Source organism: Biomphalaria glabrata, chromosome 11 (genome assembly GCF_947242115.1).
Source record: "Biomphalaria glabrata chromosome 11, xgBioGlab47.1, whole genome shotgun sequence".
Taxonomy (NCBI): domain Eukaryota; kingdom Metazoa; phylum Mollusca; class Gastropoda; family Planorbidae; genus Biomphalaria; species Biomphalaria glabrata.
Window position 1 is genome coordinate 12,845,260 of NC_074721.1, and position 23,671 is coordinate 12,868,930.

Here is a 23,671-nt window from a genome sequence, read left to right on the forward strand (position 1 = left end):
ACGCGCAGTTAAGAGACATACCTGTGAAAGGTTGCGAACCATGTGTCCACCCGCCTACAGCCAACAATGTCTTTAGTGTGGGATTCTTTTCTTTGAGTGCGTTGAATTGTTTATATAAAACTGAAAATACCAAAAATGTGAGTCAACAATCAAATATTAAATGTCCTGCTTTTGTTTGAGGCCTACACCTGAATTAAAAATGTGTAAGTACAAAAAACTAATCTTATAAATAATGTTGAAACTTACAAGGATATTGAAGATCGTTCCATTCGTAAGGGGCGAGTACTCCCTTGTCTATCTTTGCAAAAGCGAAAATAAGATGTGTGCAAATATGGGGATCAATGTCTGTAGGGAGGAACTTCCCTTGGTCGCGCCTGTACTGACTCCAGTTGGTGTAGTAGCAGACTCGTTTATAGCTGTCGGAGTGATCTACCGGTGAGGAGAATAAAAAAAAGTTGATTTTAAATGAATCTTTCTCCTGTTTCCAAATTTAGATTTTACAAAACATTACTGTTAGTTCACAGAAGAATTTTCTATAAAACGAGTAAACTTTATATTTGACGATTAAACAAAACACAAGCGCATAGTCTTTGTAATTCATACAAGGCTCTCTTTTTCACCATGTCTTCTTGTCTTGCTGGTCATTTTAAGCAAACAGTTTTTAAATGAGCTAACCACTTAGAAGGAAAACTGTGAATTCAAACCTCTGCTGCCTTGCAGCTATACCCAATCATGGGAAAGGCTTGGGGAGTCAACCCTGAGGACAAACCAGGTGTCGGCGATCCTTAGGCAATTTGCAGCACTCAGGGCTACACCCTGGCAGAGCCTGCGACGCCGCTGACCCGAAACAGCCCGGTCCTATAGATACATCAGCTGTGTGGATAGGGGGGAACTGATATGTGGGCGACATCGCTCCGACCACAGCTAATGCCCAGGCATTCATCTCATTTCCACGAGATAATCCAAAATTGCTGAATTGACTGAATGAGATCCTGCACCGACTAAATGTATGCATTGAATTTTCATTTTTCTGCGGACCCCTACGCCGCTAAGGTCGACGCGCCCGGCACAGTCCAACAGTTTGAGAATAACTGTATAGTGACTGGTGTGGAGAACATTGAGGCAAGTAATTGCACATGAAAGCGATTCTGATAAAGGGGAGATGATTTGGTTACACAGTTGATGATCTCATTGTCTGCAGAGCATTCGAAGTGCTTGTTGCCAATGTCGTAGTTTTATTTCAAGCCAATTGTTAAAACGCCCCCAATAGCCATACTAATTTGATACTCAACCTATATATCACTACACATATGTATAGTCCTTACAACTAAGTACATATGTAAATTTTAACCCATGGCTTGTACTCACGTATGTTAATCGTTACTTCTCTGTATCGCTACAATTATATATAAATGTATCATTATATCTTGTTCATTGTTACAGCTACCCCCCTCCCCTCAGATTATCTGCTGTGTTAGACCAATGTATTGTTGCTCCTATGGATACACCTATGGATATACCATTTAGTTTTAATTACCTTTAGTGTTCTTAGCCGTCACAACAGAGACCATAGCAAAGGTCAATGACGCACACAGGCATAAACAATCTGAGAGTCGTATAGAGAGTATCATGGTATCTGAAATAAACAATCTGAGAGTCATATATAGAGTATCATGGTATCTGAAATAAACAATCTGAGAGTCATATAGAGAGTATCATGGTATCTGAAATAAACAATCTGAGAGTCATATAGAGAGTATCATGGTATCTGAAATAAACAATCTGAGAGTCGTATAGATAGTATTATGGTTTATAAAATAAACAATCTGAGAGTCATATAGAGAGTATCAAGGTATCTGAAATAGTGACATGTTTCAAGAAGTCTCACTCTTTAATCGAATGTACACGTCACAGATAGACGTTCTAAACATAGAAAGCTAATTGGATCTACACAATCATGTTAATTACAATACTTATATTCAAGTCACTCTTTCGGATTCAAACATTCTGGTTGGGCATAACCTGGATGGGTGAACGCGACTCTCAAAAACGGCTCTAACGATTTTTCTAGAAATTTAACATTAGATGAATCCTTGGAAAAAGAATTACTAGCTCCTTGGCCACCCTTTGGTTAGACCGTTATAAATTTAAAAAGTATAATATATTTAAATTTGGCAAGTAAATTTCAACTAGTAAATATTTATCTTGAACAGACTACGTCTTCTGGTATTTCCGCATGTAGGCTCTATTCACTCAAGAGTTTAATAAATTAATGGTAACGTCTTTGGTACATCGACGGTTCCAAAGTAAGAGCTCAATACCCGGCTTGAGAATTTAATTTTTAAAGAAATTTATTTGACTAGATTTTAAGTTTATGATGGAGGTAAAATGTCTTTAAATTTTTTATTTTTTAAAAAATGTTTTTCTGGTTAAATCTATCCTTCAAGAGAGCCAAGTAATAGTTCCTACATACAACTTCATAAAGGACAAACAGAATTTTGTTTTAAACATTCTCATGTCACTTGTTATGTTAAATAAGTTCTCCATTCTTGTGCCTACACTATTATGTTTGTTAACATCTTTATATAAATTACATTGGTCCTTTGAAAACTTCCACTAATTATAAGATAATATATAAACATTAGTAGTGCCAGTAATGCCACTATCTTAATGGTTTTGAAGAACTGTTTCTCTGTGTAAGCGATAGCAAAAAACAAGAAAATATTTTTAAAAAATACTTAAAAAAAACAAAGCTTACGTTAAGTGTACTTGTATCAATTAGTTTGGATAAGTCATGTCATTACATTTGTAATAGATCGAGACAAACAATAACAAAAGCATTTAAACAAATAAAAAAAAGGGTGGGGGTGGGAATGACCTGAATTCGAACTCATGGCTTAAACCTTCTCAAGAACAAGCGGTAACCACTTTGCTAGTGGGAAGCCTATGAACGTGAAAGATTGTTGACTTATCTATTGTTTCTATAGTCTCCTCCTATTTGTCTGGTTTGTGTTCACTAAGACTCAGACGACAACATATAAAGGGAAATAATTCCGTGTTTACCACCACTTCAGTCAATTGCAATTTCGTTCCCTTGTTCGAGATACCAAACAAAATAATTTATTACCAATAACTAATTAACTAATTGGTTACTTTTTAAAATTGATTCTTGTTTTGGCAGGTAAAGCAGTGGCGTAGCATCCATGGCGCGAAGGGGTTCAATGAACCCGGGCCCACAAGCAATAGGGGCCCACAGTTATGGCGTAGCAACCATGGCGCGAAGGAACTCATTACGCTTGGGGCCATGCCTCAAGGCCAGTTGGAGCCCACATTAGAACTTAGGAAGAACATTTGTTTGTTCATTTGAAACAATTTTAAGTAGTTTAACTCTGATAAGAAACTGTAAAAACATAGACTTTTAAGACACTATTACTTATATGCAGTCCTATCTGAATCAAACGTTATGACATAATTACTTTTTTTAAGAAAAAGGTACGATCTTTACATTGGAATGTCTTTACATTTAGTTTACTCATTTTTTGTCACACACTAAATTTGTCTTATTGGTTGTAGAGAAGCCCATCAAGATGTTCTTGAACCCGGAGTACTAGTGTGATATTTACTTCTGTAGCAGGCAGTGGTTACGTCCTATAGTCCTCGCAGTACTGGTGTGATATTTACTTGTGTAGCAGGCAGTGGTTACGTCCTATAGTCCTCGCAGTACAGGAGTGATATTTACTTGTGTAGCAGGCAGTGGTTACGTCGTATACATCTACAGTCTCTTAACACTAATAGTCCAATATTTAAACTGCATGCTTACATATTACTTCCTAATGTGTCTTAAAACGAATAGATATTAATTGCTTATATCGTTTTATCCCGTGCTTATAAGAATGTGCGCTTATAATACTGTCTCTAATTCAGTCACAAGAAGCACTGGCACTGGATTTCCAACATCAATTCGGTCCAACACCAAGCCGTGTTTATGCCATCTCCCATTTAGCTCGAGCCTGTCACACAAGTCTTGGGTTGGATCCCCATACTAAATGAAATATAGATGTTAAATGTTTTCTTGGAGGTTCAGCGAGTGCCTATTTAAATTATTCCGATAGCGGATTTCAGTGGTGGTTGATTTTGAAACCAATACGATGCCAATGCCCATACATTCTCATCGTATGACCTCAAAACCATCCATTCCAAGTTTGTTTGTTTCTTTGTTTTCTTGCAGTGGTTGATTTTGAAACCAATACGATGCCAATGCCCACACATTCTCATCGTATGACCTTAAAACCATCCATTCGAATAAATTATTTTTTAAAAAAGGTACGATCTTTACATTGGAATGTCTTTGCATTTAGATTACTCATTTTTTGTCACACACTAAATTTGTCTTATTGGCTGGAGGGGGGCCCACCAAGATTTTCTCGAACCCGAGCCGACGGGTACGCCATTGAGGTAAAGGAAATAGTTTTGCAAAGTTTCAGCGTCATCCAAGATAGGGTGTGGGAGAAAAAAAGAGTACGAACTTTTTACCAGACAGACAGACAGACAGACAGAGTGACTTGTTAAAAGCTTTGTTGTAAAAACCTCAACACACAAGACAAACGTCCAAAGTGAAACTTTTGTTAAACATGCTGAACAAACATTTGATGACAAAAGATTACCAAAATATTCTTCAAAAGAGCTTAGATGTTGTAAACCAATACATTTGGCTTAAGTAAAGTATAGTGAAGTTCCTCGTTCAGACCTCGCAATCTGTAGAACAGAGGATGTACAAGTCATCTGTGTCTCTAGTCGACGGTTAAAGAGGGTGTCAAGCGGCAAGCACAATGACAAACTGCCTTAATTTCCCCACCTAATTGCAGAGTTGGGTGGACTCAGGGGCATCCTAAGATTCTCGAAGCTGAGAATCAAAGTCTTCACCGACATTCAAACCCGAGACCAGCCGGCTCGGAAGCTAGGCGCTATTAAGTGTGGTGGAGTCGATTAGGGTATGTCGTTTATGCCACGAAACGATACTGTGACCTTATTCTACTTCATTCTAGAAAAAGGTCAGGTCAAAAGAAGTTCACAGTCAGTGGCGTAACTAAGGGGGGGGGAGGGGGGGGAGAATTTGAAAATCCCCCCGGGCCCCCACCTAGGGGGGGCCCCCAAATGGGTGTCCGAAATTTATTTGTAAATACATAACTTAATATATTTGATTGACTAATAGTGTCAACGGGTGTCTTTTTTTTTTCAACAATTATGAATTAAAGTTATCACAAAGACTAAACCTAGATCTAGGTCTATCAGTACGTTGACTTTGTTGAAATTTTAAAAATATTTTTTCCCACAGAGATCAAAGTTTTTTTTAAAGTTGGTTTTACATTTTAAACTTTGTTGCCACGAATAGAACTGCATGATATACAGCGAATTCCAGGTATCTTGTTACCTTTACTAATAATATATCTAAATGGCGAGTATTTTATGGCTACACTAATTAATCAAAATTTACAGAATCGAGTATAACAGATCTAAAAGTTATTCTTAATAATGCTAGAATAGTGCATTATTCGGGTTTGGCGTCTATAATTTCAGAATTAAACTTCACACTCGAGTTATTACCCCTCTATTCATCTTTCCTTAATCCAATGGAAACTCCCTTTTTATTTCCATCTAATCCTTTTGCTCTCGCACAAAACATAAACAACAAACAATGACGTAATATCATATAATATTAGCACATCCTTCCCTTTGAAGTTATTATCACATCCTTCCTTTTAAAGTTCTTAAGAGTGATATCTACTAGCAGGGCCGGCCCTCGCATTTGCGGGGCCCTAGGCCAAACGGATCGCGCGGGGCCTAGTCTGGGTAGGGATAAGCATAATGTCAAAATGATTTTTTTAAAATTAGAGTAAATTTTTATCAAATGAAAGCTCGCAATGCCACTTTTTATTTATTGGCACCCCAAAATGTCAATTTGGTCTATTCTTCATGAGATTTGAATAAATTCAAAAAAAGTTCAGGACTTTATCGTATATTTTGCCTTTTCATGAGATTTCCTGGAGGCCCTGGAAAATCAGGAGGTCGCGAAAACCCTGTTAATTTATTTACGTTATAATGGTTTAATTTAATACTTAGAATAAGCGCGGGGCCTATGAAAGCGCGGGGCCCACTGCGACCGCATAGGCTGCAGAAGCCTAAGGCCGGCCCTGTCTACTAGGAACTTTAACTATTCGTCCACTTCTGGTTATCTTGACTGGCTCAACAAGTTCTCTAGACGTTGGTCTATAACTGACTGTTTCGTTTGTTCCAACAGTTTGCAGTTCATTGTCTTAATCGGTATCATAGTACCCAGAGATGTCTTCATCGAAACTCTTATTCAAAAAGCTTTGATTTCTTCTGTATGTTTTTCCGAGGTTGGTCTTTATGGTGTAAGATCTGGGTGCTGAATGTTGTTTATTTTATGACAACTGCTTTCTGCCATGTTTGACCTAGACGACAGAATAATCTTTAGGTAGTCTTGCTTTTGCATCGTATTTCACTTTGCTTTTCATCTGTCGTTCGTTGAGTAATGTATCTGCATTTTCAGCTACCGATGGTTTCAATAGTTTGGGATCAGTTGGAATGATTCCCTGAGTCTTCTACTCATCAGCAGTTGTGATGGTGAATACGTCAGTCTACTTATCGGAGTATTTCTAAACTCGAGCAAAACGAGATATGGATCTTTCCCACTTTTGTATGCTCTGAATCCTTTTGCTTTCGCACAAAACATAAACAACCAACAATGACGTAATACCATATAATATTAGCACAGAAGCTTCTTCATGCAGTGGAAAATTAAGAATTTTTTGCCTATCTTGAATTCTAGTCAAAGCTCCTGCGCCCAATTAATATAGTTCAGAAGAAACTACAAAAGTCTGGACTGCATATACGGGAAGCTGCTAAAGAAATTAGTACCCTTTCATGCTTTCTGCAAAATGATAAGAAACTGACAAAAACCCAATCCATCGAAAAAGCAAAAGAAGGTAGGGAATACTATGGATTCCCTGTAATCAAAACAACCAGAAGAAAGAAAAGACTTGATGGGAAGTTGAATTCTAATGTAGGACTGTCAATAGAACTGCAAATCAAACGTGTTGCAACAGAAGTGCTGGACAGATTTCATATGGAGATGAAGGGCAGATTCCAAAGGCTGGAAAGAAAATGGATACCTTTGGGTTTCTTCTAGATGGAGACATGCTTATGACAAACTGTGCTATTTTTCCTGTTTGTATGATGAAATAAATGGAAAATCGCTTTTTCAATGATGTAATTAATGCACGAGCACTTTTCATCAACAAACCAGTAATACAATCACCAATAGACATATTAAGGGAAAAAGGCTTCATATGGGAATTACGTGTGCTCAAACTTTGCAACCTCCTCCGAATACCGCTAACTCAGGCCACCTCTATTGCGTCATGTGAGAGATCATTCTCAAAGCTCAAGTTTATCAAAAGCTATCTCAGGAGCACAATGACACAAGAAAGGCTTATCATGGCTTTAATGTCAGTGAAGTCACAAAAACTAGAAAGTATCGATGTAGTTGATGTTATAGTTGTCTTTCTGCACAGAATGCACGACGTGAAGCGATATCAATTGAGATTTGTCACTTGTGCATTATTTAACTAATAAACAACGGCATTATTCATTAAAAGAGTCTTCATGATTATTTTTTTGGGCTTATATATTTTTGCGTACATTATCTCATGTCATATGTCGAATGTCAAAATGCAACGGGCCCCCAAAGAGGTCAATCCCCCCGGGCCCCCAAATCCCTAGTTACGCCCCTGTTCACAGTGTAAGCACGTGTACAATTAACCGACCAGAGGAAGAGGTCAGGAATAAATGTCAGTTTCTAGAAGGTGAAAGCTATTAGTAATATTTGAAATAGAAGTTTCTGGGATTCTAGAAATGTCGATTTAAAGAGGTATAACTTGAGGGAAAGGAGTTAATCGAGAGGTCCTTGAGCTGTTGAAATTCCATGAACAGTTGCAGGTCCACAAGTTCTAGAGTCATATTAAAAATAATTAATATCAATAAAAAATTGTATCAGTATAAAGTTGTATCACTCCAAAGCTGTATCAGTACAGAGTTGTATCACTTCAAAGCTGTATCAAACCAAAGTTGTATCACTCCAAAGCGGTATTAGTCCAAAGTTGTAGCACTCTAAAGCCGTATCAGTCCATAGTTGTATCACTCCGAAGCTCTATTAGTCCAAAGTTGTATCACTCTAAAGCTGTATCAGTCCATAGTTGTATCACTCTAAAGCTGTATTAGTCCAAAATTGTATCACTCCGTGGTTCTATCAGTCCAAAGTTATATCAGTATAAAGTTATATAAGAGTAAATTTGTAACAGTGTAACAGTATAACTAGAGTGTAACTAAGAAACAGTATATTTTGGGGTTTTATTTTGCAAGATTTTATGTCAAGATAATGTTGAATGAATAATTAATGAATTGTTTGAATTTATGTCTTTGAAGGAGTTCATTAAATGAGAGAAAAAAGAACACAAGACATTTCTTCTGTTTGTTTTCCTCATTTCATATTTCACAGGCCAACGATTCTGTTTGTGCCATTTCCGTTATTAAAACCCAACAAAATGCATAATCTGAGGTATCTACAGTGCATTAGCCTGCTGTTAAAAAGTTTTAGTTCAAAAACTTTTTAAATATCTTTGTACTATCCTTGACAATAAACTAAATTTTACTGCAAATACTGATCATATCAGCAAAAAAGGGCAGCAATTATTACGATTACTGAGAAAACTGCCCTCGTTTAGTGTTAGCGAAAAGGCCTTGGCTATGTTTTATCACGCACATATTTGCAATATTTTAAGTTTTAGTATCACTGCCTGGTATGGCAATCTGAGTATTAAAAGTAAAAATAAACTTTATAGAATCCTAAATGTTGCTGGTAAAATCATTGGCAAAAAAACAAAACCCATTTGGGCAGTTGTTTGAGACAAACATCTATAATAAAGCTATAAAGATTTTAGGAATGAAAAATCATTCACTAGATTGGAATTTTGTGATTTTACCATCACAAAAGAGATACAAGACACAAACACTCTTTTGTTCCCCTGGCAATCAAATCATTAAATAGAAACAATTTGATATAAACTTTGTCACATGTAAATTACGAGTGAGTCTGGTGTGAATGTACACTTTGGTTTCTTATAGTTCTAAATTATAATGTTTTTTGTTTGGTGTAATGCACAAACTGTAAGACAAATTTCCGTACGGACAATAAAAGATTATTATTATTATTAAAGGGAAATAAGGATTGAATTGTAAACAACATTATAAACATAACATCGTCACAGAAATAATGGGCACTAAATAACATCATAGACCCAGTGTAGTGTGAGCCCGACCAGCGATCTTCAGGGTTTTACAATTAGGACTGCTGGTTATTATATATATATATATAATTATATATATATATATATATAATTATATATATATATATATATATATATATATATATATATATATATCATGGGCGTAGACAAGATTTTTTTCGGCAGTGGTTGTTTGGGGGGATTTTTTCTCCCCCACCCCCCAAAAAAAAAATTCATATGTGTGTATGCGTATGTGTGTATGCGTGTGTGTGTACATAATTAATCCCTTCATTCTTTCGGAAGACGTTTACTGTACCCTTCATTAGGTTCTTCCTGGAGTTAGTGGAAACATTGTAGACTCCCCGCCATTGCCAAGCACTATTTCCGTTATTAAAACAGAACAAAATGCATATTCTGAGGTATTTACAGTGCATTAGCCTGCTGTTAAAAAGTTTTATTTTCAAAACCTTATGTGCTATTCTTACTGACTTAGATCCTCCCGAGTCGTTTGGCGCATTGGGCGGCAAGCTGCTTCCACAAAAATCTGTCACTGGCAATGTCTCTTCCCACCTGCTCTGACGACCTCCATGAAAGTGTAGCGCCAAGTTGTACTAGGATTAGCAAATTTAATTTCCTTATTTTTCATCCATAGTTACATAATAGATTAATCTACAGAAAGATGGTGCGCAAATGTTTAATTATGCCAATTGATTCATTAAAACGTGTTCTTGTTTGCAAAGAAATGCCTTAGTGTACTGCTGTGAGCCTAGTGACGTAAGCGGTGTCATGTTTTTTCCCTTTGACGTCATATAAAAAATTTTCATTCATTAAACATTCTAGCCAAAATTAATTTTTCGATAATGAGACATTTTAAAACCGATATAACGGTCGACCTTGAGTTTTCCCGATGTGGCCTATAAGTGGAGAATTCTTTTCTCATTAATATACACATACCTTGAAATTATAAAGAAAATTGTTAGAGCCGTTTTCGAAATAAAATTTATAGAACTAAATTCTTTTCTCGAGAAGCACAATTTTCGTTAATGTAATACTGTGAACTTACTAAGTTACTTTACGTCGTGGCTGTCGGAGCACAGCTAGTACTGTGCGAGAGCAGTCAATCGTTTTCTAATCAAATGTTTTATTTGTTTACATATGGGGAAATGGTGAGCTTTATCAGGCTTCTACACGCCCCACCCACCCGAGAGTCCCGGCATTTTGGTTCAAATATAACTAAACGTATTGCGTCTGAATGAGCTCCAAAATGTATATGGGATTTTCACGCTGAAGGCAGATCACATCTACCTTCGTTAGTTCACTCTTAGATTTGTAAGATCATGTGTAATAAATTACAGACTTTGTTCCTAAATATAAGATAACTTTGTTATACGGGTAGCCATGTGCTAATCTCTATCTCTGTAACTTTTTACAACTTTCGCGTCCACTGTGTATCTTTATTACACGCTTATCTTATCTTATAAAATACAGACGTTACTTCAAAAATCAAAGATGATTACGTCCTACGCGTCATGAATCTAGTCATGCATGTTAACCAATGACTTAAATTCTACCAAGTCACTGGTTTTCCTGGCTAACTCAGGCAACCCATTCCATGCTCTAATAGCACTAGGGAAGAAGGAGTATTTGTACAAATTTGTCCTAGCATATGGAACGAGGAATGTGCCTTTATCTTTGTGTCTTTCCCTTTCTTTGGCTTCGGTCTTACACAATAGAAAATAATCTAGTTGTGCATGTCCATTATATGTGTAGTTGACTGGTGTGTAGTTGACTTGTATGTAGTTGATTGTTGTGTAGTTGACTGGTGTGTAATTGACCTGTGTAGTTGACTAGTGTGTAGTTGACTGGTGTGTAGTTGACTTGTGTGTAGTTGACTGGTGTGTAGTTGACTTGTATGTAGTTGACTAGTGTGTAGTTGACTGTGGTGTGTAATTGACTTGTATGTAGTTTACTGTTGTGTAGTTGACTGGTGTGTAGTTGGCTTGTTTGTAGTTCACTGGTGTGTAGTTGATTGGTGTGTAGTTGACTTGTGTGTAGTTGACTGGTGTGTAGTTGACTTGTGTGTAGTTTACTGTTGTGTAGTTGACTGGTGTGTAGTTGACTTGTTTGTAGTTCACTGGTGTGTAGTTGACTGGTGTGTAGTTGACTTGTGTGTAGTTGACTGGTGTGTAGTTGACTGGTGTGTAGTTTACTGTTGTGTAGTTGACTGGTGTGTAGTTGACTTGTTTGTAGTTGACTTGTGTGTAGTTGACTGGTGTGTAGTTGACTTGTGTGTAGTTGATTGGTGTGTAGTTGATTGGTGTGTAGTTGACTTGTGTGTAGTTGATTGGTGTGTAGTTGATTGGTGTGTAGTTGACTTGTGTGTAGTTGACTTGTGTGTAGTTCACTCGTGTGTACTTTAGTTTGTTCTCCCTATAATAGTTTTTGTCGTGATTGAATGAAATGTTTCCTAACCAGTGTAATAAAACACTCTGGCCGGATTGACATCACCTCAAATTGGGGCCTAGACCGAGTCAGAAATATAGAATTTAAAAAATATACATGCTAAATATATACCTTAAGAAAAACAAATGATATTGCATTTATAATTACTATTATTCTTTTCTTTTTCAATTCTAACATGCTTTTAGGTTCGGGGTATTCGGGGGCGGACTGCCAGGTATTTACAAATCTTGGATCTTCTCTAAAAAAAAAACAAACAAACAATGAGGATGTTATCTTGCCAGCTGCCGTTACTTTCCACAGTTAAACTCATCTATGCTTGAAGAGCTGGGTGAAACAAGAAGCTTCAGGAAGCAGCACGCTTTAGCCACTTCATCATCCCCAGTAGCGTAACTAGGATGGGGCGAGGGGGGTGGGTCCAATTTTGAAAATCCCCCTGGCCCCTACTATCCGAAATTTGTTTTTCCTTTTAAAATTACGCCATTATCTTATGTCATGATGTCAAACATCAAAATGAAGGGGCCCCTAAAGAGATCAGCCCCCGGGCCCACAAATCCCTAGCTACACTAACTATCCTTCCATTCCACTATGTGCAGAAAACGTAATTTTAACAACTGATTTCTGTAACACTGATCTAATAAAATGATAAAAGTAGAATTCAGCTTTTCAGAATTAGGTCTGTGCACAAAAGTATGGAAACATAATTATCATAGTTTTTTGTGGTCCTCGTAGGAAAAGTCAATACTGTTTTTGAGCTGTATGTCTGTCCGTCTGTCTTTAAATGAACTATCGTCTTTTTCTAGTTAGTCTTAGGTCTCAAAAGAGGAAAGTTACTACAAACCAATTTTAAAGCCTAAACATTTCATTTTTTATGGGGTAAAAAATTTTATGAAATGCGCGCAATTTATATTTTTCCATATGGAAACCGTTCAATGTACACATACAGCGAATAGTGGCGATCTAAAATGTCACAGAGTTATAATAAACTAGCCGGATATGCCCTGCGGGCCTTAGCTTGTGTATTACTAATCTAGTGAATTGGATTCAGATCTAAGTCAAACTTGGAGAATGTTTCCTTCACATTTTTTTTTTAATTTTGCTACTAAAATAACAGAAGAGAATGAAAGTAGGTTTACCCGTTCATTTGACATATAAATATGTATGTCCAATAAATGACCAATATAAATTACTGAGAAAACAGGTTTACCCGATTTGTTAAAAAGTTTCGTTTTTTAATAGATACAATTAGTTGTTTTTTTGTGTTTTAGGGCCCTCCGGTTGTGGGAATAACATTAAAAACATACTCTACGGTCTCTGTCATGATCTAAGGGTATTTTATGCAAAGTTTTATCAAGATTGGTCCAACTGTTTTGATTTTTATTCGGGACATACATATATAGATGCATACGCTTTACTTTCTGCATTATCTATTGAGTTACTACAAACGTGACCCGCTGATTTCTAGTTGACATGCTTACGAACGAGGCTGATCAGAAAGATTATTAGTGTGTGTGTGTGTTTTGAGGGGGGGGGGGAGGAGGGAACTGGATGATCTAGTCTCTTGTTCGCTTGGCACTGCGATGCTGCAGTTGCTACCCTGGTTGATGAATCGGAAGGTCTATGGTTCGTGCCTTGGTCAGTGCTGTCCCATATTACTTTTTATTTAGTTCATAATCTAGAAAGATCTAGGTAATCAATCTATTTAAATGTACAAAAGATGATTTAAATCAACATGAATTATTTCCATCTAGGATTTTTGAAACATTATCTCAATGGAAAAAAACAGGAAATGGCTTTGTTTCATATATTTGCGTGAATATCCGAGAAATGATTTTGCATTATTCCTAAACTTTGAAAATTAAAGATCATTACTTTTCTAAGACAGAAAAGATTGATAAAGGTGACTCCCCTTAGAGCCTGAAAAAAGAGTTTACGTACATAAAAATCTATATATGTATAGGTCTGTGAATCGATCAGTCGCGGATAAGAAATTATTTCCGGTTTCCAGTCTAGATATAATATATACGTCTATGGTTAAACCCTTTGGTGCACTGTGGCGCACTGTGATGCACTGCATCTTTTTTTTTGTGTGGCAGGTAACACACAAAGTTAATTCTGAGAACATCTCTTTTTGCTGGGCGTCTTCCAAAGTATCAGAGACTTTCCAAAAATTTGGACACTGTCCACGTAGCTCGCCACACCATGTCGTGACTATGGTCATGGGGTTACAATTAGAGCAGACAAGAATGTGTCAGGAGACAACGGACCACAAATAAAGGTTTTTATAGGATTAAGAATAGGATTATGAACGTGAAAATGGAGCAAATTTGTTTCTGAAGTGAGATAGTCTGTTTGTTGTCTTTAAGCCTGTAACAGCTACTGGAGAACTTTCGTCTACGGCAGATAACTACAGCTAGCTTTTTGGTGTCTATGGTGAATTTGTTGAACAGAATATATGCAGCGTTGATGAATTATTTTTAAAGCTATATGTTAATTTCTGTGCTCTTTTGACTGCTTTAGAATCGAAGTTCTAAATCTTAAGTTTATAGCATACACGCATCCTCTGTTTGGGACTACTCAACTCAAGAAAACATTAAGAAATTGGAACAGACACTAAATAGAGCAGTGAGATTCATTACAAACGAATATTCACATTTGACTAGAGTAACACCTTTAGTAAAATCTCTAAATTTAGAAAGCCATCGGGATAGAAGACTTAAAAGTAAAGTAGCAATTATACATAAAACACAGAACCATAATCTTCAAATTTAAAAAAGAAAACCTAATCAAATGCTCAGAAAGATACATAAAAAAATGCTACTTCTTCCCTAGTGCTATAGGGCATAGAATGGGTTGCCTGAGCCAGCCACGAAAACAAATGACTTGGCAGAATTTAGTCATTGGTTAAAATGCATGACTAGATTGACCTAGGAACAAGCGTAGGACGTAATCATCTTCGTTTTTGAAGTAACGTCTGTATTTCATAAGATAAGTTGAGATAAGATACACCCACACTAACGAAATTAATATTGAGGTTAGCTCTATGAAGATGGCAGTGGAGCAACGAACAACATATTTTGAAACCAACGAGCAGCCAGCAAGCCATACTAGAGCAAGGTTGGTACGGAGATCACTTGATCTTTTAATCGAGATATTTCATTGGTAACAGCGTCATTGATTTAATTTATAATCCACTATTGATTTCAGATTCTCTTCTAATCTTTCTCTTTCCATTCTCTGAAGTTTGTATTCAGGTTCCCTATATCACCCGACATCATTCTATAGCGTTGTCTCTTCTTTGTCTACGCTATTGAGTCCTATTGTATTCTGATCTTTACCGAACATTTAGACCGGCTTTAACAAATCGAAGTGTGGTGTAAACAAAAGAGGAGATTACTCTAATTAACATTCACTGTGTTGAAATCACAGAACACTACACAAAAATGTCGTGAAAAACTTCCAAAAAGCTGAGACAAAGCGTTGTTTTTGTAAAGTAGTTCTAAGAAGTAAAGCTGTTTTTTCAACCCTAATCTATGTAATTTATAATTTAGGCTAATGTTTAGATCTAGATCTAGTAATTAAACATCGAAAATAAGAGTACTCTCTTCTTATAATTATTATTTTGCAATTTTTAGATACATAATCTTATAAGATCTCGGTATCAATCTAATGAAATAAAATAATACGGTGACATTTTGGTGTCAGAAGTACTTGGTATAAAATGATTAAATTCAACAGACGTGAATTATTTCAATCTAGGATTTTCAAAATATTATCTCAATGGAAACTAACAGGAAATGGCTTCATTTCATTTATTTGCTTGAATGTATAGCTCTGTGATTAATAGCCTATTCTATTAAAAATCCGCAAAATGGTATTGTATTATTTCTAAACTTTGAAAACTAAAGATAATGACTTTTCTAAGACAGAAAAGACAGATTTCCTAGATTCGGGCGACTTCCCTTGCAGCTTGAAAAAGAGTTACGAACATAACAATCTCTCTCTAAATATAGGTCTGTGATCTGATTATTATCAAATTAGATAATGCCTCCGTTTTCCAGTCTAGCTATAATATATATAGATGTATGAATGAAACTTCCTCTAGATTTCAATATTCGCCGCTTATTGATGTAATTGGAGAAGTCACTTTGCACATTCCAAGTATTTAGCACTTTGCTTATTTTTAGAGACCTTTATTCACGTAGTGACCTACTAGTTAATTATTCCAGTAGTTTGTGGAACACATGCCTCGCGGAACACTAGGGGGAAACTTTGGGAAACACTGGTATAGTGCATACAGAGTAAAGGAAAGGGCCATAGCTCGCATAATGTTGCCTACTCAATAACATTAGACATTTAATAACCTTCTTATGAACAAGTAAACATCCCAGGAGACAATTAAAGGTAGACAACTGCACGAAAATGTTTTTTCTCATTGTAATAGTTATACCCCTTTTCAGACTCTTATGATAATAATATTAATAATACTAATAATACAACTGCAACTGGTTTACACACATGTCTTGATTTAAAAAAAGACTCCCCCATATTACAAACACACATTGAGAATGTCACCACCATAAGTCACTATCTACTATAGTGGGACGGAATTATTTTCAGGGATCAACCAGTTAACTTTAAAAACCTAAATCTATTCCATATCAACTAAATCGATTTCAATGGTCCCTAACCCCTAACCCTAACCCTATAATACCACTTACTACCATTTACTATAGAGGGATGGAACTACTTTCAGGGATCAACCAGTGAACTTTATCCGACTAAATTTGTTCTTTATCAACTAAATAAATTTTAATGGTCATTGACATCGCAATACCACTATGGGTGACTAGCTCACAATATAAAGGAAAATTGAAAGAGAAAACAATAGTACAAAGTAGGAAAACCTAAGCTTAGAGATTAATCGACTAGGGAATCTCTCTAAACTAACACTATTCCTTATTTTTATATTAACCTAGGGGATACTGACAACAGAACATTTAATGTTGGGCCCTACTCGCTTCAAGCTTCAATCTAAAGGCATGACATTTTTGTAACGAAGTAAAAGGCTTGTATATGAAATCTCAATCCCTTTATTTTCTTATATTTAACAAGCACATTTGGTTAACAATATATGTAGGTCCACTTTAAGGGGTGGGTCGTAGTCAGTCTCACAGTCTTTCACCGGCCCCATCACAACCAGTAGAATAAGAAAGTCTACCATGTTCGGCCACGAGGAAGCAGGTATTTACTGTCATACAGGTCAAGAATAGGGAAACAAACACATTAGAATGATAGAGAATTTTACGTTACAATATTAATGTGCTAAAAATACTAAAATCAGACTGATGCGTACCTTGGTCATTGCCACATTCTTATATACTTGCGATTCTTGGACGCTGACTGCAGAACTAGAGAGGAGCATCCTAGCAATTAAATTGAGATGCTTCAGAAAGATCCTAAGTATGACATGTAAAGACCGTATCACAAACAAAGAGATTAGAAACAGGAATACAAAGGCGATTCCCGACTTAACCCCACGATGACCTACTTACCTGCTAACGACTGTTAAAAAAAAACGCAAAATAAAACTTATGGTCATATCACAATATTCTCAGTTCCAGGAAAAAAAAAAAGAAGAGGCAGACACTAAAAGCGATGGGAAGACAACATAAAAGAATGAAATGGGCGGGCCTGTCATTGAAAGAGATTCTAACAAGGCAAAAAGAAATGGTGATTATGTGTACAGACAAAGGGATAGGAATGTGATACCCCAAGAACCTATAGTCATTCTTTATCACTAAGATTCGTTACGATAAAATATATCTATTGTTGTCTCCCCTCAGCGGTGTCAAGAAGATATCTTATAGCTGCATTTCAACCAGAGTTACATTTTTTACAAAGCTTATATCAACTCTGTTTGTCTGTCTGTTCGTGCAGTTTGTGCTCTGGGTGTCATTCGGACTTATCGATGGTCCAGAGTTTAAACCCTGTCCCCTTTCATTCCCCTTGTCCTGCGGAAGGTTTAGACTAGGAAGTAAATTATCTTCAACTCTGAAGGAACATCCGAAACGTAAAACATTTAACAACAAAGTCTGTACACGTTATTTCTACTGTGACGACTAACCTAATTTTAATGCACCACAAAACATTGAAGTAACAAACTCGACTAGCTTTCCTTTCTATGAATACAGCACTTTATTTCCTCTCTAGTTTCTACCTCACAACCTACACTAACAGGCCTAGCCGCTCTACTGACTTCTGCATTCCTGACCTCTCGCTACCCGCTAGGCTGACCCATTCAACCGCTGGACAGGTACAGAACAGGGGCGTAACTTAAGGGTGACACTCATGCTCCGCGACATACACACACACACACACACCAAGATCCTTTCACAACATTAACATGTGACGACTAACCTAATTTTAATGCACCACAAAACATTGAAGTAACAAACTCGACTAGCTTTCCTTTCTATGAATACAGCACTTTATTTCCTCTCTAGTTTCTACCTCACAACCTACACTAACAGGCCTAGCCGCTCTACTGACTTCTGCATTCCTGACCTCTCGCTACCCGCTAGGCTGACCCATTCAACCGCTGGACAGGTACAGAACAGGGGCGTAACTTAAGGGTGACACTCATGCTCCGCGACATACACACACACACACACACCAAGATCCTTTCACAACATTCCCCCCACCTTTCAGAAGCTGTTGGTACAACAGCACAACAAACTATCCTAAAACTAACATTTTAACTATCCTATGAAAGTGATTTATAAAATAGGAACAAATTTCAGATAAAGTATGAATCACACAATAAATGAGAATAAGGATACAAGACAAGATACGCATAAAAATTAAAGGACATAGAACATAAGGAAGCAATTCATGAAAGAGTAATAAGAAATAAATGTAATAATAAGAATTAGAATAATCATAATAACATCAATGAAATCAGCTCTTGACGACATTCATGTTTTTCGTTCAGAGCAACTTCCATTTGAATATGTGCGGGTCGTCCATGAAAGTTAATGCACATTGACAATCCCCGTCAATGTTGTTATACACAATGTACCTATGTAGTCTTGAAGTTCAAGTTGGAAGTCATAGAGGTTTCATTTGTTGCTGTCTGGGTTATCAGGAGACACTGTTCAACAATAGTTAAAATGAAATTTGTTGTTGTTAAAGTCATTGTTTATATGTAGAGTTGTGTGTAAGTTGACATGGAATGATATAGCAAAATTAAGCAGTTACCTTTCCTCTTTATAAAAAAGTGAACTTTTATTTTATTTCTCCCACCCAGAGTTGAACATTCAGACACTTACCGTGGACATCATGAACTTATTTAGTTACACTTAGACTTTGGAGGGTGGAGAAGAACACGAACTTACCGTCCAGGGACTGTTCTAGACATTCCGCGACAATGTGTCTGCAATAACGTTTCCCTTGCCAGGCACCGGTACCACTTGAAACGTAAAGCCCTGAAGACTCAGAGCCCAACGTGTTAGTTTTGCACTGGTCATCTTCTTAGTATTTAATGCTATAAGAGGTGCATGGTCAGTGTGCAGAACAAATGGTGCCCCTGCTAAGTATTTGGAAAACTTATTGATGGCCCAAACAATTGCCAAACATTCCCTTTCTATTACTGCATACCTTTTTTCTGTTTCCGACAGTTTTCTGCTGGAATATAATACTGGATGTAAATCACCATGTACTTCCTGCATAAGGCAGGCTCCTAAGCCAACGGATGAGGCATCAGTAAAAAGGGTGAAAGGCTTTGATACATCAGGCAATTTCAGAATAGGTTCCATCTGAAAGGCCTGTCTCAAGTTCTGCAAGGCCTGCTCACATTCATCATTCCATGTGAGCTTCTTGGATGTCCTGAGCTCTGTGTCTGTGTTTCTCCCGTAAGTCTTTGTTCTCGTTAAAGAAGTGATAGGTTCCAACAAAGACGCGAAATTTGGGATAAACTTCCTATAATAGTTGCAAAGACCTATCAAAGCTCGCACTTCTTTAAGTGATGTAGGCGTCTTCAGCTCTAAAATTTTCTGCACCGTTCCATGGACAGGTTTTAATTGACCTTTACCAACGACGTGCCCTAAAAATTGGATTTCGCCCATTCCAACCTCTGTCTTACTGGGTCTGGCCGTCAAACCATGCTGTCTCAATAACAATAGCAGGGATTGTATGCCCTCTACATGCTCCTCCCAACTGTTGTGGAATAAGCAGATGTCATCCAAATAAGCTACAACATCTGTACGACCCTCAAGCACTCTTCGAACTAGTTTGTTGAAGGTGGACGGTGCATTGGAGAGGCCAAAGCTCATGTAGTTCCAATGGTAGAGTCCAAACGGCGTGATGAAGGCGGTGAGTGGCTTCGCTCTTTCTGTAAAGGGTATCTGATAATATCCCCGAGACAAATCTAACTTGCTGAAAATTCTTGCTTGTGCTAACTTAACAAACAAATCTTCTGGATTTGGCATGGGTTCACAATCTGGCACTGTTACTTTGTTGAGGTGACGGTAATCTACGCATAATCTTATCTCGTCCTTATTTTTTTTTCTTACAATAATAATTGGTGCTGAGTAGGGTGAGTCCGATCTCTCGATGATTCCTTCTTCCAGTAGCTCATGTATTTCCTTTAGCACTGCATCTCTGTGATGTAATGGGATGTCATATGGCCGCAACTTAATCGGTTTTGTCGACGTTAACTTTATGTCATGTCTAATTGTCGTTGTTCTTCCTGGTGTAGGAGTTAATATGTCTTTAAAAGACTCTAACACCTCCAGTATTTTCATTCTAACTCCATGTGGTGCAGCTCCTATTTTGACATCATGCCAGTCTTCTTTTTCTCTTGGGAGTAGCGGTAATTCTGGACCTACGTCATCTCCATCATTTTCTTCACAAAGAAATGCACACGCTATTTGAGCTATGCCACTTGTCAATGCCGATTCAGTTGTACCATTGTCGTTGGCCAGTTCTAATTCGCAAGGTCGTAGGTGAAAATCACTAAGAATATTTGAGTGAAAAATTTTTCTTTTCCCTCTAATTTCAACTTCATAATCCACATTGGATATCCTTTTCGTGACTGCAAAAGGCCCTTGCCATGCTAGTTGCAATTTATTTGTTTTTGAAGGGAGAAGAACCCTAACTTGTTGCCCGGCTTTAAAAGGTCTTAATTTTCGACCTCTGTTGACTCTTTGTCTAACTAGTTCCCCCCTTTCTTCTAGGGCCGCTCTCGCTGCCTGACATGCAGTGACGATTCTGCTTCGGAGATCTATCACTTTCTCGTACGTGGTGCGGCTGTCGGGGTCAATGTTCTGTTTGTACACCAAAGTTTTCAGAATGTCTATAGGGCCCCTAGGCTTTGCTCCATATACTAGCTCAAAGGGTGAAAATCCTGTGGAAGTTTGCGGTATTTCTCGATACGCAAACAAAACGCAAGGAAGAAGTAGATCCCAGTTTTCTGGTTTCTCGGACGACACCTTACTCAGTATACTTTTGATTGTTCCATTCAGTCTTTCACAGACCCCATTGCTCTGAGGGCAATATGGTGAGGTAAATACTTGATGAATTCCTAGTGTGCCAGTTATTTGCTTGGTTAGTTCTGCTACGAACTGGGGTCCTCTGTCTGATAGAATGGTATCTGGGAGCCCCGTTCTAGCGAACAACATAATCAATGCCGACGTGATATCATCAGCAGTTGTGGACTTCAGAGGAATAGCTTCTGGCCACCTGGTAGCGAGATCAACTACTGTGAGAATGTATCGATGGCCCCTGGCTGACATTGGGTTCATTGGTCCCACTATATCAATGGCTATTTTCTCAAAGGGTTTCTCCGCTAGATCTGTTCGCTGTAATGGAGCCTGTCTTGGTGGTCGTTTGTCTTTAAGCATACAAACCTGACATGACCTAACATAATTTGTTACATCCTTAGTCATATTGGGCCAGTAGAAGGCTGTCTGGATTCTTTGTTTTGTCTTTAATATACCCAAATGACCTGCGACTGACAAGTCATGGGCTTGATGCAAAATTTGGGGTCTATATTTTTGTGGCGCCACAAGCTGTATTAGCTCCCCCTTTGTATCTGTATATTTCCGTACCAACGTGTTGTTTTTTATCAGAAACGAATGTTCCGTTGTTTTCGACTTCACCACGGATTTCTCTTTGGCAAATTTAAATATTTTCTCTAGTGACGGATCGGACCTCTGCCCTTCTTGAAACTCCTCTGGCGACCACATTTGACTCTCACTATGAGACTCCCGAATCACACTGCCATTTTCTTCTAGAGACATATCTGTTGCGTTCTCCATTATGCCGTGGTCACTAATCAAAGTTTTTGCTTCAGTCTCCTCTCTCTGTCTTTGTCTAGCTTGTTGTCTGGTCTCCATTAATAGGACTTCTTCTCTGCACCATTTGTTGATTTCACCTTTTCCCAAATGTGGCATTCGTGAATGTATGTTACCTATGATCAAATCATATGGGCCATCTTTAAAAACTACAGCCATCACCTCTCCTTTCACATACGGTGTATTTACAATCACTTTAGCCACCGGCCAGCTGTACCTTTGTCCTCCAAAGACCTCAACCTGCTTCCAGGTCCCTGTATATTGGTCTTTCTCGACAAATGTATCTCTGACTGCGATTAGTGTTGCTCCCGTATCCCTGATAGTCAAGGCTCTCTTCTCTCCTACAAGCGTAGTGAAACAAGTAACTTCCCCATCACCCTTGTTAAGCACTGCAACATAGGCTCTGTTATTGTAATCTGATCTGTACCCCGCTTGTTGATGCAGGCCTCCTCTTCCTCCCCTATTTCTCTGTCGACTATTGTTACAGTTTCTGGCTATATGTCCGTACGTGCCACATTCAAAACAGCGCCTTGATTCTATAGTGGACAGACTCCTAGGCCTCATGCCATCATTCTGTTGCCTAAGTGTGGGTCGAGAACGCTGCCCCACTTGTATATTCGATACATTTCTAGTGGCAAATACAATGTCAGGTTGCTCAGTCTGGCAAGTTACTCGTTTGTCCGGATGAGCAGCCATATACCTTTGCCACAGTTCTGTCAAACTTTTGAGATCTCGGGGTTGTCTTTCTTGTATAAATCCAAATAATTGTCCGTCACACAAAGTTAGTACTCTGTCTATTAAGAGGAACTCTTTGAGCTTACTAAAAGTTTTGTCTAGACCGGTCGCGTCAAACCATTTATCGAATGTCGTTGTCAGATCATTAACAAAAACTTTAAAATCCTGTCCGTCTTTGGGTTTCGTAGCGTAGTATCTTCGTCTGTAACCGTCTTCTGTAAAGTCGTAGAATTCCAGTAAAGTCTTTTTTAATGTCTTATAATCTTTCATGCCTGATTCAGTCAGGGTCTGACATGCATCTAGCCCTTTACCCCCTATTAATGTCAGTAGTTGCGGTCCCCAAAGTTCCTGTCGGGTGTCTGTGGATATCGCTATGGTCTCAAATCTACGTATATAAGAATCTAGGTTATCTATTTGTTCGTCAAATTTGGGAATTTTTTCAAATAGTCGGCTACTACGTCCTAGCATGTCCGTCTTATTTCTTTCTTCTCCTGGCATGTCTGTATTACTTCCCTCTTTACTTACTGTTTTTTCACTAGTTCCTTGTTGGCCTTTTAGTTTTTCTAAATTCAGTTTATGCTCATTTTCCAATTTAATTTTTTCTAACTGCTGCTTCCTATCCGCCTCTGCTTCTCTTTCTTTTCTATCCGCCTCTGCTTCTCTTTCTTTTCTTTCCGCCTCTGCTTCTCTTTCTTTTCTTTCCGCCTCTGCTTCTCTTTCTTTTCTATCCGCCTCTGCTTCTCTTTCTTTTCTTTC

At 37.7% G+C, this 23,671-nt stretch overlaps 2 protein-coding genes across 3 annotated transcripts in view; both read right to left on the reverse strand.

The window, feature by feature from the left end:
• The window catches only part of LOC106070832 (uncharacterized), a 51,471-nt gene that overhangs the window by 22,863 nt on the left and 4,937 nt on the right, over positions 1–23,671 (reverse strand). Inside the window, exons 2-4 of one of the 2 annotated variants that reach the window (XM_056003915.1) lie at positions 1,538–1,636; positions 247–429; positions 22–120 (exon numbers count right to left, since the gene is read on the reverse strand). In XM_056003915.1, coding sequence (XP_055859890.1) covers positions 22–120; positions 247–429; positions 1,538–1,631 — 376 coding nt within the window. In that variant the 5' untranslated portion in view covers positions 1,632–1,636. Of the gene's footprint in view, positions 1–21; positions 121–246; positions 430–1,537; positions 1,651–23,671 lie in introns of both variants that reach the window. The other variant, XM_056003916.1, reaches the window with a different exon arrangement.
• On the reverse strand, positions 11,288–23,413 carry LOC129921732 (uncharacterized). Its single transcript, XM_056004317.1, has 2 exons — positions 19,485–23,413; positions 11,288–11,795 (listed from the first exon to the last, which is right to left on the reverse strand). Exons 1-2 carry the CDS (start codon positions 23,411–23,413, stop codon positions 11,288–11,290), a joined length of 4,437 nt encoding a protein of 1,478 aa, XP_055860292.1.

Bases quoted from the DNA above. Each gene is read 5' to 3' on its own strand.
- LOC129921732 (XM_056004317.1), bottom strand. From the start codon at position 23,413: ATGCCAGGAGAAGAAAGAAATAAGACGGACATGCTAGGACGTAGTAGC. The intron at 11,796-19,484 runs GTATGCAGTAAT...AAACTATTATAG, and splicing joins CTGTCGGAAACAGAAAAAAG to GGAGAACAAACTAAAGTACA.